A 15000-nucleotide genomic window follows, 5' to 3' on the forward strand; every position below is an offset into this window, starting at 1 on the left:
CTTTTTACAGTTTTTTACGGCACGTTTTTATGTTCTTTCATTCAAAAGTTATTGAACTGTAAGCGGCCGCTGTTGCAAGTGAAAAAATAGCGCTTTCCAACCATTTTTTTAATCTCGTCATTTTTTTCCTAACAGCCAGCGATCTCCTTAACCTAGACCTACAGACATGTGTTAGGGCTTGTTCGAAAGCTGAGATTCTTAGCTTTTTACAGTTTTTTACGGCACGTTTTTATGTTCTTTCATTCAAAAGTTATTGAAATGTAAGCGGCCGCGGTTGCAAGTGAAAAAATAGCGCTTTCCAACCATTTTTTTAATCTCGTCATTTTTTTCCTAACAGCCAGCGATCTCCTTAACCTAGACCTACAGACATGTGTTAGGGCTTGTTTTTACGGCACGTTTTTATGTTATTTCAATCCACAGTTATTTAACCTTAAGCGGCCGCTACTTCAAGCCTAAACAATGGCGTTATTATCCAGCCGGATAGAGAGGAAATCTTTTTTTCTCGCTGTGTTCTTTGTTCCCTCGAATTAAACCGACGGTCTAAATAGGCTACATTTGTGCGTCCTCAACACAAGACCAGTTCTTTCTAAGTTAGCTCTTTTCATGGAAAAACATGTTTCCAAGGAGTCAGAGACATCTTCCTGAAGAGTCGAGGTCATGGTTGAGGTTGACGGTATAGCATAGTTGAGGTTGACGGTGCCGTTGTAAAGATGCTGCAACTCCGCACGCAAGTTAATCGAATGCAAGAGCAGGTGTTTGAACAGGTTGGATGTATTGCCATTCTTGCATGATAGCCTATTAGTTTATCAGATAGGCTATTGCAGCGCGCTCCTTCCTTATCTACTTTCCTGAAATATAGCCACGCTTTCGACGGCATGTTTTTGTTTCTCAATAGTACAATCAGCTGGTTGAATATCAGCTGTCTTATCAATCGTTTAAATGAGGTGCGAAACGGGAAGAGGAGGAGCGTGGTCAGTTTGTGACACTTGTGGCCGCGTGCTTAAACACACATTTGATGGCTCTGACAGTCAGACTTCAGGAACCGAAACGTGGAACCGACAGACAAGGCACGTTTCAATACCAAGTAGAACCTTAGCTTTTAATTCGGTTCCATCAAAGAATTGAATTTCGGTACCCAGTCCTACACACACACAGACATGCACGCACACGCGAACAGACACACATGCACGCACACGCAAACAGACACACTCACACATGCACACACATACGAACAGACACATGTGCATATGCCCATACAGTGCCCTCCATAATTATTGGCACCCCTGGTTGAGATGTGTTTTTTAGCTTCCAATTATTATTCTTTTTTTCTAAATAATATGGGACCTTAATGGAAAAAAAGAGAAAAATCCAACCTTCAATACAAGTACATTTATTCAGTGGGGAAAAAATCACACATAAAGAAATAATTATTTGACATCAAATAATGTGTGTCACAATTATTAGCACCCTTGGTGTTAATATTTTGTACAACCCCCTTTTGACAACAAAACAGCACCTAATCTTCTCCTATAATGTTTCACAAGATGGGAAAAGACAGAAAGAGGGATCTTCAGCCATTCCTCTTTGCAGAATCTCTCTAAATCATCCAGAGACCTGGGTCCTCTCCTCTGTACTCTCCTCTTCAGCTCACCCCACAGGTTCTCAATGGGGATGAGGTCAGGGGACTGAGATGGCCATGGGAGGAGCTTGATTTTGTGTCTGGTGAACCATTTCTGTGTAGATTTGGCCATATGTTTAGGGTCATTGTCTTGCTGAAAGACCCAGTGACGACCCATCTTCAGCTTTCGGGCAGAGGGCAACAGATTTTGATTTAAAATGTCCTGGTATTTCAAAGCATTCATGATGCCATGCACCCTAACAAGGTTCCCAGGGCCTTTGAAAGCGAAACAGCCCCACAGCATCACTGACCCACCCCCATACTTCACAGTGGGTATGAGGTGCTTTTCAGCGTGCGCATCTTTCGTGGCACGCCAGACCCACTTAGAGTGTTTGTTGCCAAAAAGCTCAATCTTGGTCTCATCTGACCAAAACGCATGGTCCCAGTTGAAGCCCCAATACCGCTTGGCGAACTCCAGACGTTTGCGTTTATGATTGTGAGTGAGGAAAGGTTTTCTCCGTGCATGCCTCCCAAACAGCTTGTTGGCGTGTAGACAGCGCCTGATGGTTGATTTGGAGACTTTGTGACCCCAGGATGCTACCATTTGTTGTAATTCTGTAACAGTGAGCTTTGGAGATCTTTTAATTTCTCTTACCATCCTCCTCACTGTGCGTGGTGGCAAAATAAACATGGGTCCTCGTCCAGGCTTGTTTACCACTGTTCCAGTTGTTTTGAACTTCTTAATTATTCCTCTCACAGTGGATATGGGCAGCTACAGTTGAGTGGCAATCTTCTTGTAGCCTCTGCCTGACCTGTGAAGGTCGACGCACATCTGCCTCACTTGTATGCTGTGTTCCTTTGTCTTTCCCATGTTTAAGAGTGGATAAGAGAAATGGCCTCTGTGTCACGTCATATTTATACCCCAGGGAAACAGGAAGTGATGAATTACTAATTAAATGTTCCTACATACTGTGGTAAACATTGTAAACTACTGTAGAAATGACAGAAATGCTTCAATTATATTTATTTCCTGGGAATTGTTAAGGGTGCCAATAATTGTGGAACATGTGATTTAATGAAAAATAATTATTTTTTAGTCAGGGATTTTTTTATTTTCTTACAATTGATATGAGTTGAAGGCTACATTTTCCTACAATTTTCAGTGTGACAGTAGTCTTCTGCAATAAACACTGAATTTATTTTAAGGCTTTTAGCACATCGCAACCAGGGGTGCCAATAATTATGGAGGGCACTGTATGTGCACAGACTCGCACACACAGACACACACACAGACACACACACACACACTCACACACACACACACACACACACACACACACACACACACACACACACCTCCAATGTTACCGCAGGTCCACCTTGCTATTGACCTTATCATCCTATCCAATCTTCACCAGCTAATGCATATTGCTGCTGGGCATGCAAGTGTTCCTCACCTGGCTCCGTTTTACAAGCGGTACAGCGCCATGCCACCCACATCCACCTCTGAACCCAATTTAATATGAGTAAATGATGAGTAAAGGGGCCTCCAGGGAAATGTGTCTGCCTGTCTGCACTGTCTGCTACTTCGGTGATCATCATCATCATCTGATTTTGGCTGGATATACAGCTGCTCACCTTATTCCGCTTATGAGAAGAATCACAGACACTGTTTAAAGGGGCTCCAGGTAGGATTAAAAGTTTAATCACTGTCCTGAGTCAGCCAATGGTTATGCGATTCATTAGTGAGTGAACGATGAATCTCGCGACCACTTCCACGGTCTGTTGTCAGAAAACCCTGAATGCAACTTTTTGACAGCTCGGTCCGAAGGAGTGTGGTGGGAAACACTTTTCATACGAAAAATCGCTTTACATACCGTATTCAGATTTGTATCAACTGCTGGCATTCCGTGATGAAAAACATTCTCACAGCGAGTTTATTTGAACAGCATTTTTTTCATTACGGTGTAGATTTTCAGACAGGCATGCCACGGGCACCACGCAAATGACGTCATGCTACCTTGTGCCCCTTTAGCATTAAAAAAACCCACGCACATTTGTCTCAAAAAACTTGTGGGTACAGGACTAGCAAAGTCACATGAAAACTGAAAAAAGTCAGCACACCAGGCTCCCATTTCTCTTAATTTAACATAGTGACGTTTCACTGTTAAAATTGGAGAAACGGGAGCTTGGTGTGCAGACTCGCATAAGACTCACAGGCACTGCTAACTAGTGAGATACATATGGCGTCATTATGTGGACAAAAGGTCCACGAGCGCCACTTACTGCCCACGCGAGGTATTTTATTCTGCGCGCGCGTGTAGACACTCTCGCGCGCGCGATTTTGCTCTGCGCGCGCGCGCAAACGCTGCCACGCGCGCGCAAACACCGTCTCACGCGCGAGAGGTGACATGAATTTCCTCTCGCGCGCGAGCAGAAATATGAATATTTAAATAATCTCCTCCCACTGATTAGCATAACCAACGAGGCGGAAGTTTGTTTAGTCTGAAATAATCAGACACAGATCTCAAGAGCAATTGTTGATATCACTACGGTAACTGCAGCTGGCGTTTACTGACGAGTGGAATGACTGAAGGTTGCATAGGCCTATACCTCTATTGCTTACCCATTTTTATGAAAACATTGTTTTTAATTGTTTATTTCATGGGCGAACTTGATGAGGAATAAAGTGAGTAGACATGTCATCAAATATGCTATGGTTCGTGTCCTTCCAAGCTTCATTTTGCTCACGACGAGTGCGTTTTAAGAGCTTAAAGTTAGCAGGCTAGGCATTTGGCATGATGACAAAGTTGTTTTGCAAAGAAGACAAAAATGCACGTTTACAGAGACCTAAACATGTTGTAAGTGCAATGTTTCACTGAAATCCAGCTCCGTGTGCTGCATGACTGAGAGACATACCGGTACAAACCTGTTTCCTACGATGGTCCAGTCAGATATTTGTAATGTAGGCTATAAGGATTCAAGTGTGTTTGATACTTTTGATGGTAAGCATATACCTCTATTTCTTACCCATTTTTATGAAAACATTGTTTTTAATTGTTTATTTCATGGGCGAACTTGTTGAGATTCGCAGACAGCAGATGAGGAATAAAGTGAGTAGTTCTAGACATTTCATCAAATATGCTATGGTTTGTGTCCTGTCAAGCTTCATTTTGCTCACGACGAGTGCGTTTTAAGAGCTTGAAGTTAGCAGGCTAGGCATTTGGCATGATGACAAAGTTGTTTTGCAAAGAAGACCAAAATACACGTTTACAGAGACCTTAACATGTTGTAAGTGCAATGTTTCACTGAAATCCAGCTCCGTGTGCTGCATGACTGAGAGACATACCGGTACAAACCTGTTTCCTACGATGGTCCAGTCAGATATTTGTAATGTAGGCTATAAGGATTCAAGTGTGTTTGATACTTTTGCTGGTAAGCATTGCAATAAAAGAGGGAGCCGGATAGTCAATTCAAGCGGTCAGATCAGAGAACCTTTATTGAAATCGGTTGGAACAATCTTTCATTTGGCCACTGTCGTGTTCTCCATAGCTGGTGACGACAGTGGGCAAGACGGCCGCAGTTGACTTGAGACCGGAGACCGAAATATGGATTTAATGTAGGCTATATTCAGCGATCCAACGGGTATACACAGGGAGGTCTACTTAAGTCATTGGATATACACAACTAGAGCTCTAGGTGAATTTAGCCTACATTGCATCAAAGAGCTCACTCTGCTTTGGAATGAAATGATGAAGTGGATAGAAAATGAACCGTGCGCGGAGTATCCAGTAGATGGCGTCGACACACTGTAAATAAACAATGACACTACAATACTGACACAAGCACAATGAATGATTAGGCTAGAAAGAGCACTTTCTCAAAGTACTGCAATGACTCCCAGAAGTTGACTGGTTCATGGAAAATGGTAGCGCAATACCGGCCTCTTCGAATATAGAGTTGAATAATTGAATCTTTAAGAAGTGACATAAATGGTACAGATCAATACACTGTATTTACCTGCTCTCTTTGTGTCACTTGGCTAGTACATTTAATGCAATGTGATACCAGTGCAATGCAATACATTTAATAAAAAAGGTGCAGACATTTTAAAAAATAAATAAATAAATCTGCCTACAGTTGCTGATTGGCAGCCCTTGTACGGAGGTGGTCACACACAGCCAACGAAACCACATGGGCAACATGGAAGAGGTCAGTGTGCAGCCCAGCTTGTCTGACCCAAGCCATTTAAATGGTTAAAGAATTTAGTGAAACCTAATCTGTCTACCTTTTTTACATGTTGCAGCAATTGCCAAAGCAGGTGGGCCTTTGCCTGGATTTCATCACACAGCAGCAATAGGTCTCTAGGACTCTGGTTAGGTAGCCTGTATACACTTTATTTCTGGAAGGTGATGTGGGTGTCATGTTACTTCAGCAAGCAGCACAACGCACACAGTTCATAACATTTCATCCAGGCAAGTTCTTCTCATTTTCATTTAGGGAGCTGCCAATCCCAATAGTGGTAACACAAGTGCAGAGATGTCATGTAGACTATTGAGCTCAACTAAATGGGTCACTAGTAACATAATAATACCAGCAATAGCTACACCACACGCACAAAGTAAATTGAATATGTTGTGATTCCAAATGACCTATTCTCGATGAAGGCACAATCTCTACATTTCTTTGCTGTACAGGAAATTCAGGCATACTGCATATCGGCAGTTGGTGAGATGGCGTGGGAGTTCATAGGCTATGTTTGGGTTCCACTGCAATCCTGTGCCGTCACAAAGATCTGGCAGACCTTTGAATCTACACATTGTACAGGTTTCCAGGATGTGATGTATTTGTGGCAAATAAAGACATTTCTATGTACAGTACACCTGAATCAGATGTATTTGTTATAATGCATTTCTTAACCTCAGTAATGGTTTTTAATGCATATTTAGGTTTTCACATGTATATTTATACATTGTATAGTATAGAAGATGGACTGAAAAGTTTTACAATATCATACACACACACACTTGCCCATACAGAGTTTTTGTGTACAATTTTGGGAATCGGCTGTGAGGGCGTCGGATCATCTCCTCTTTTGGGGGTACTGGGTACACACTGCTCAACGGTGGGGGCGATGGCTGCCTCTCACGTGGAGAAGTGTCAAAGTCTTGCAGTAGTGTAGGTCCGCTTTACTTGTCCTTGCCCACTCCCTCTCACTGTTGCACAGTAGTGTAGTGCTGCCTATTGAAACATGTGGTAGAAATTATGGGAAGCGATGATTTTGTTTATTCTGTTAATAGTGATATTGAACGGGATGTCTTTCACCAGCAACATTCTGAGGTTACTGAGAGGTATGAAATTACCTGCTTAGGATGCCATGGTATGTGAACGGCTTCATTTTTGGCGCAAAATGGTTGATGACGTTGTGGATTATGAGCTGATGTCTGGTGACCTGATGCCATTTTCTTGATGTCCTTCACCTAGCCAGTGTCATTGAGGTCATCAAAGTTTCCGGCCTCCTTGTCTGTAATGACAGGATATACAGTATTAAGAACATGACATATCACTGTCGCTCAGTAGTAGTTTTCTACATCTTGTACAGACAGTGTAAAATAATTCTAATTGTTGGCAAATGAAATCAAACAGGTAATACTCAAGCACTGGCACATAATACAGTCCACTGAAAGCCCCCAACCCCCCTTGACATTAATGTTTTGCTCTCCGGCCACAGTGGCGAGTGGTTTTCCCAAGTCACTAACCACTCTGGTTTTCTGCTAGCCACATTTTTGCTCACAGTTCTTTTCATTATCATGCTAAACCAAGAGGGTTAGTGATATGAAGACATAATTTCTATATGTACAGTGGCTGTCAAAAGTCTACACACCCCTCTTCAAATGTCAGGTTTTTGTGATGCAATGCAAAAATGTACACGCCCTTAAATTAATACTTAGTTGCAGCACCTTTGGCCTTCATTACAGCACAGTCTTTTGTGGGTAAGAGTCTCAGCATGGCACACATTAATATGGCAATATTCGTTCACCCCTCTTTGCAAAGCCCTCCAAATCAGAAAGACTGCGAGTGCAATCTCCCACAGTCAGTCCTCCTCAGATCACCCAACACCCAACAAGGCTCCCTTCACTTAAAGTATGGTGTTATTGGGGTGATGTTTTGTGCCAAATATACCCTTTCGAATTATGACCAAAAAGTTCAATCTTGGTGGAGTACATTTTGCAAAAAATACTTCTGTAATCTCCCAAATGCATGTGGGAAGATGTATTATGGTCAGGTGAAACCGAGGTTTAACATTTTGGACATAATTACAAAAGGTAACAACACCTCATTGCCAAGGTAACACCAAGCGTAAAGTGAAGCATGAAGGTGACAGCATCATGCTATGTGATTATCGTTCTTCAGTCATGGAATTTAGAACAGTTCCACAGGGGCCATTGTAGTGGCATAAAGGGGGAGGGGATGGGCCAGTGAAGTTAAAGTCCATATGCCTCTGTGAATAGATGTGATTTCAGGTGCTTCTTGAACGTAGCCAGTGTGGGGGCCTGGCGTATGTTGGGAGGTAGACTGTTCCAGAGCGTGGGGGCAGCAACACAAAAAGGAGTACGGAGTCTGGCTCAGGGGATGATGAGATTGTCCTTTTCAGAAGACCGCAGAGACCTGGACTGGGAGTGGGAGAGTTCAGTCCTGTATGACACGGAACATCTGTTGGGCAATCTGAGGAGGACTATGCAGATGAGATGCATTCGCAATCTGTCAGATTTGGAGTACTTTTTGCAAAGATACGTGTACAAATATTGTCACTTCTATGTTTGCCATGCTGATAGACTCTTACCCAAAAAGACTGAGTGCGGTGATAGAAGCCAAAGGTGCTGCAACAAGGTATTAGTTTAAGGGTGCATATTTATGCAACAATGTTAATAGAAGTTTTTTTTATTGTCTATTCTTCCCTTTTAAAGCTTTAAGTTTGTTTTCTGTCATTTTTTACATAACAAAAACCTGGAATTTGAACAGGGGTGTGTAGATGTTTACCTCAATCTAACTGCTTCATCCCGTTTCATCTTCCGTCTCGGATTGATGTTGAGGAGCCTGGTCGGTAGCATACCTGCAAGTGCTTCTTCCACCGCCTGAAAATGAATAATGCAAGAGGGAATAATATAGACCGATTGGTAAGAGTATGCACCAAGCAGCTGAGCTGTCTGCTCATTTCGAGAGCTGTAAACGATTACATTACGACCATAGAAAGAAGGCTGGCTGCACTGCTGACAAGTTCATGGATCTTGATGTAACAGTGCACCGTGCACATAATTTTAGCATCAACAGGATGTGACGCAAAAACGTACATCCATTCAACAGGGCAAATATTTGATGATGTTATTACCATCTTATAACAATGACGACTTGGCCTGTATTATAGTTCTCAGAGTCGGCAAGAATGCCCAGCTTCCTGCTTATTTAGCATGACACAGTAGGTCATGCTCGCATTAATTAGTTAGCCTACTAAAGGACTTGTATTTATAATCAACATAAATCCACCGCCAACAACTGAACTAGCCTAGTGGTCTATTTACATGTCAAACATGGCCCACACAGCACAGAAACAAAAGAAAAGAGAAGAGAAAACATTGTAAGCTGGTCTTCGCCATTCACACACTTTGACAGTGTTTCCTAAATTGTGGCAGACAAATGTCTTTAGAGCAAATACCTACCTTGGCTCTTAAACAGCACCTTCCTGCATTCTGGCGTCCAACTTCAGGAATGGGTCATCATCTCTGTATGACAGCATGCACAGAATTAGTGGTCAATATACAACATTTTTATAAAAGTAAGAGTATGCACATCCCACCTCGCTGAGGCCAGGTGCAGGACAAAGGCGCGTCTAATAGTGGAAAAGAGTAGAAGTCCGCATCCTGTGGCTCCGCTTTGAAAATGTANTCAGGTCATACAACCATGAAGACCCTGTTGGGGGTCAGCTGCTCTATGTTTCCCACAGCCCATTGGTCCCACAGCTTATTCTTGCTGCTCCATGTTCCCACAGTTATTCCCACAACTATTCAAATATAGGCCATATGTTCCACACCTGTTTATTGTTAACACTACTACATAAGCTTGAGGCAGTTTTGAAAACTATCTCTGAACTACAGGAAGCCACATCTTGAGCAGTCACCTATAGCAGAAATGACAAGATCTGAAACGAACTGACTAATTTGAAAGAAAGGGCCCAGTGCATTTAAAAAGAGAATGCAGACAGCCTATTTCAGGGGACTCAGAAATACTAGGCAGGGCACAGCATAGAGAGAGATCCAGGAGCGGTGGCGTTTAAACGTGACAGAAATCCAAGTTAAAACTTTAGAAAAGTGAGTTATTAAAAAGTCACTGGACTCGGAGGGAGGAGCAGGCGTGTTTTTCTCTACCTTTCACACTGACAGCGTCGCTGTGCGCGACCAGTCCTGTTCAAAACCCTCCCCACAGCCAAAGCTAGCATGCTACTTTGCCATTCATTTGAAGGAGACACCGCGGAACGGTGCAATTATCTCCAGCACATACATAATTCTCCAGTCTTGTCTAAATTTAAATGTAGGCTATTCCTATGGCGAACTATTCTCAGTTTATTATTATTATTATTAGAGGGTTGCTAAACACATGTCAGTTGAATATTGACTGAACAAACTAACCTCGGTCTGCGAATGATTATTCTCCTCTTTGGCCTCTCTGAAGTCCAGGCGAAAGTTGGCACAGCATCCTTTATAAGCTTTGTGATAACACGGGTGGTCTTTACAAAAACACTGCTTCTCAAAGTGCTCAGAGCAAACCATGGTCTCAGCGTTGATCTGTAACCATAAATACCAGGTTATGCATTTTAGTTCGTTAGCAAAACAACTTGATTTTGGCACAAGTAGGCCTATGCTACTGGTTCTGGTAGCACAAAATCAGTGGCCATCGGATCGCTTACCACACAATTAAAAGCCTAATCTTGAAATAGCGATCTGGAAATGTCATATAAATGTAGCGTTGTGTAATTACACATTCATATTTTTTTATTTCACCGAGGCATTCGCGTCATTAGGCTACATGAGTCATGACAAGTTTGGCGAGCTAGCTTATTTGTGCTAGCTAATGCGTATGATTGAACATAATTTTGCATCTTACCTTGAAATATGGACCAGGACCCCTCTAGGTGTGATTTATACATCCACGGCGAAGTCCCTGCTCTTTGGGGAAACGGTGGAAAGCCTGTCCACGGTAGGATTTATTTTCTCTTTGAGGACGAACATTAGGGCACACAACAGTGAGGCGCCATGACAGCTGGTGCGTTGCCGAATGTACCCCTGAAGTGTACCCCTCAACGTATTTAGAACGTTCCGGGTGAATAAGGCGAACATAGACATATCATATTGACACAATGTTTTCATCCACCAAAAAATAAAATGGTTTTACGAATAAATATGTGAATGCCCTTGTCAGTAGCAGCCGTGAGTTGCGTTTCAGTTGTGTTTCAAAGGTGGTCGGTTGCAGTCACCGTAGCAACGATAGTCTATCAACAATTGAGATCTGAGCTCTCTGTGTTTGACTATTATGGACTAAACAAACTTCCGCTTCATTTGTTATGCTAACTAGTGGGAGGAGATCATTTAAATATTCATATTTCTGCTCGCGCGCGTGAGGAAATTCATGTCACCTCTCGCGCGTGAGACGGTGTTTGCGCGCGCGTGGCAGCGTTTGCGCGCGCGCGCAGAGCAAAATCGCGCGCGGGACAGTGTCTACGCGCGCGCGCACAATGAAATACCTCGCGTGTGCAGTACGTGGCGCTCGTGGATGTTTTGTCCCGATTTTAACACCATAGTGACTAGTTTCAGGTGGATAAAGGCTTTGAAGCCAACTGTGTTATTGCCCAGACCATCATAATTCTAATAATTAGCAACCTGACTAAGCCCTGATGATGACCAGGGCGGTCGAAACATGACGGCTCTTTTAATCATGCTTTAGCCACAACCTAATAAAGGCTATTTAATTCACTTCCTCATTTATTTACTTGGAGTTGTCTGGATTACCCCTTTTTTTGTTGAATTAGCATCCTGCTGCTAGTGGACATCACTGAGTGGACCTCACTTAGTTTCCTTTGTGAGTAGTAGATGATCCATGACACCCACACACACACAAACATCCGATACCCCAATGGCTGTGAGGACTTGAAGATGCTAGCCTTGTTACCGGTCTAATTATCATCAGCATCATCAGCATCTAACTGCTGGACATCCTGAGGGGCTCTCACCTGGATCCCCTTATGAGTAGATGATCCGTGAGACACACAAACACACACACACACACACACTTGCACATGCACACGTACACGAACACACACACGGACGCACACGCACACGCACACACAAGCATCCAACACCCCTAATTTTAGATGGATAACGAGTCGGATGATGGCTTGAAGATGCGCCTTAGTACTGCACTCATAATCAACTTCAGCATGCTCATCGTCATGCTGCTGGACATTGGAACTCCAATGTTTTCCTGTTATGAGTAGATGCAGCGTGATACTCTCACACACACAAACATACTAACATCTGACACCCCTGATCTTAGCTGCGTAATAATAGCTCTGAGAAGGACCTGAAGACGCCTGCTTTGGTATCCCACTGTTGACCATCACCAGTATCCCCATCATCATCAGCATCAAGCTGCTAGACATCAGAACTCACCTGTTTCCTCTTATCAGTAGATGATGCATGAAAGCCACACACGCACGCACGCACGCACGCACGCACGCACGCACGCACGCACGCACGCACGCACGCACGCACTCACGCACGCACGCACACACACACACACACACACACACACACACACACACACACACACACACACACTACACGCCCTACACACACACACACACACACACACACACACACACACACACACACACAAATACACACACATCAGATCCATCCGATCCCCTAAGTTTAGGTGGGTAATGGCTTTGAAGACTTACAGACATAGGCTTTGAAGATTTTGAGACCTACAGTAGGTATCAGCCTACCAATAATCAGCTGCAGCTTTCTCATCATCAGCTGCTGACAATGTGAGAGGAGCTCACCTGGTTCCTCTTATGAGAAAATGGAGCGTGATACATGTACACACACAAAAACATCCGACACCCCTATTTATACGCTTGTAAAGGCCCTGTAGAAGAGAGCCGAATTTGCTGCCGAAACACGTTAGGCTATTTTTAATCTTGCCTTCTCAGTTTTATTTAATTCTTTCGCACACCTGAAATCGGGGTGGTCGAATGTGTGTGTGTGTGTGTGTGTGTGTGTGTGTGTGTGTGTGTGTGTGTGTGTGTGTGTGTGTGTGCGTGTGTGTAATCTAAAGAGGAACAAGGTGAACTTCTCTCAGTGAACAATGAAAACAGCCAGCAACTGAATACTGAAATCTAACTCAGAATACTAAAATCTAACATGTGGAATAGTTTGGAATTGGAAAGGTTAAGCCTTTCACTATATAGACTCTTTCACTGATGGCTATGCTAAAGCCATACGTTCCTTCCAAGAGTTGCATTCCTCCAGTACCAACCGCTTAGCCCTCAACTCACATAAGGGGATCCCAGGCCAAATGGTTTTCTACCATTGTCCCTCAATACGTTACCAGTTGCTACAAGAGCAGTGCCATCCTTCTCAACCTTCAAGAAGCTTGTGAGAGTCTCCGAGAGCTTCCCTGCATAACAAAACTCTTCTCGTTCCTAATCCTGGGCACTTACTTGCATTGCTTGCACCCTCGATAAGTCCTCCACTATTTATATATTACTGCTCTCTGTCTGTTCTACATTATATGTATACTGCTCTACTCTGTATTGACCTCACACTCTGTAGTTGCTTGAATGTCCTCTTTTCAAGTGTCTGCATAAAGTGTCTGCTAAATGTAATGTAATGTAGAGTAAAGTGCACTGGATCGGGTGTTGTACTGTTCTACTCACTTCATAGTGCCACTAGCATGTCGTAAATGAGCAGACTCTTTGGACTTGGCCCATAATTAGACTGTATACTATTAATAGTCACTATTAAACTTCCACATTGGAGCGGTATGGCGTGCAGATGACTCCTGGCTGTTTTCAGAGCGTGTTTAACACATCTAGAGTTCTTCCTCCCAGTTGCTCTGACACATGTGTATGCCTGAAAACTTCACCACTCCACCACCAAAGCACCACCACTTGCTCTCACAGTTACCTTTTGTTTCGTACTGTTTGGGGGCTTTTATGCCTTTACTTGATAGGACAGTGTAGATCAGGGATGGGGAACTTTCATGATAAGGAGGGCCACATTTTTTCATTGCCACCATCGAAGGGCCACATGACTACAGATCTTACTGCAATTTGAGTTTGAGGTGCTGTTGGTTGCTCACTACCAATATTGCTTGGAGGGAATAGGAACATACTCTATCAGCAGACGATATAGTATATACAATGGATAAATTTAGTAGTGGGTTTTCTTTAACTGAGAAATCTGGTCTTTTTTTCATTATGTGATATCTACGGGCCGCACTGAGTGAGGTGACGGGCCGCATGTGGCCCCCGGGCCTCCAGTTGCCCATCTCTGGTGTAGATGACAGGAACATAAAAGGCAGCTCATCTTATTGAGTGGCCATGAGCCTGACCAAAGCCACGTTCACTCTCTACACATACCCAGGAATTTTCAAAATTGAAGACCTTTCCCTTCATTTGTTCTTGTTGTTTACGCACAAATTGAGATTTTCCTATGAAACATGAATCTTTGAAAAAACTACAGTATAATTGAAAACTATAATTTGACTTTTTATAGAAACAGACAAAAACGGAGACTTGAATGGCATTCCCCTTGCCATGCACATGTTTAACATATTTATGACGGCTCGTGGCAGCATATTTATGCGAATTCGAGGATAGTGTGAACGAACATATTTTGGAAAACGTCGGGAAGAAAAATATTTGTTTTTCAAAATACCTGTATACCTATACCTATAAACCTGGATGACCTATGGTTAACTTAGCCGTTTATGGCGTGTTAGTTATTTGTAAGAGTTACCTTCTTGTTGGTTTTCTTGGCCTTCTTCTTCTTGCCCTTGTCCTTGTCCACAGCCAGCTTCAGATTCTTCAGCTCCTGCCTCATCAACTCGTCCACCTGTAGCATCAAAGTCAAGTCAAAGCCAGCCTTATTGACCCTACCGTGGCGCAAATGGTAGGGCACTTGTTTGCTATCCGGCCGACTCGGGTTTGATTTCTGGCCCGAGTCCTTTGCCAAACCTTCCCCAATCTCTCTCTCCCCACTCACTTCCTGTCATAAGCTTCACTATCCTGTCAAATAAGGGCAAAAAAGCCAGCCTTATTTTTC

The 15000-nt window shown here is 43.2% G+C and overlaps 1 protein-coding gene and 1 long non-coding RNA gene across 2 annotated transcripts in view; both read right to left on the reverse strand.

The window, feature by feature from the left end:
• iqca1 (IQ motif containing with AAA domain 1) overlaps positions 1-15000 on the reverse strand; it is a 110883-nt gene that overhangs the window by 50680 nt on the left and 45203 nt on the right. The window contains exon 12 of the mRNA XM_063211859.1: positions 14695-14790. Within this exon, the coding sequence (XP_063067929.1) occupies positions 14695-14790 (96 nt within the window). The remainder of the gene's footprint in view (positions 1-14694; positions 14791-15000) is intronic.
• LOC134460124 (uncharacterized) lies at positions 6797-9537 on the reverse strand. The gene is made up of 4 exons (XR_010036995.1): positions 9337-9537; positions 8660-8754; positions 6982-7142; positions 6797-6859 (listed from the first exon to the last, which is right to left on the reverse strand). It is a non-coding gene; the product is annotated as an uncharacterized LOC134460124 (long non-coding RNA).

This window comes from Engraulis encrasicolus, chromosome 12 (genome assembly GCF_034702125.1).
Source record: "Engraulis encrasicolus isolate BLACKSEA-1 chromosome 12, IST_EnEncr_1.0, whole genome shotgun sequence".
NCBI lineage: Eukaryota > Metazoa > Chordata > Actinopteri > Clupeiformes > Engraulidae > Engraulis > Engraulis encrasicolus.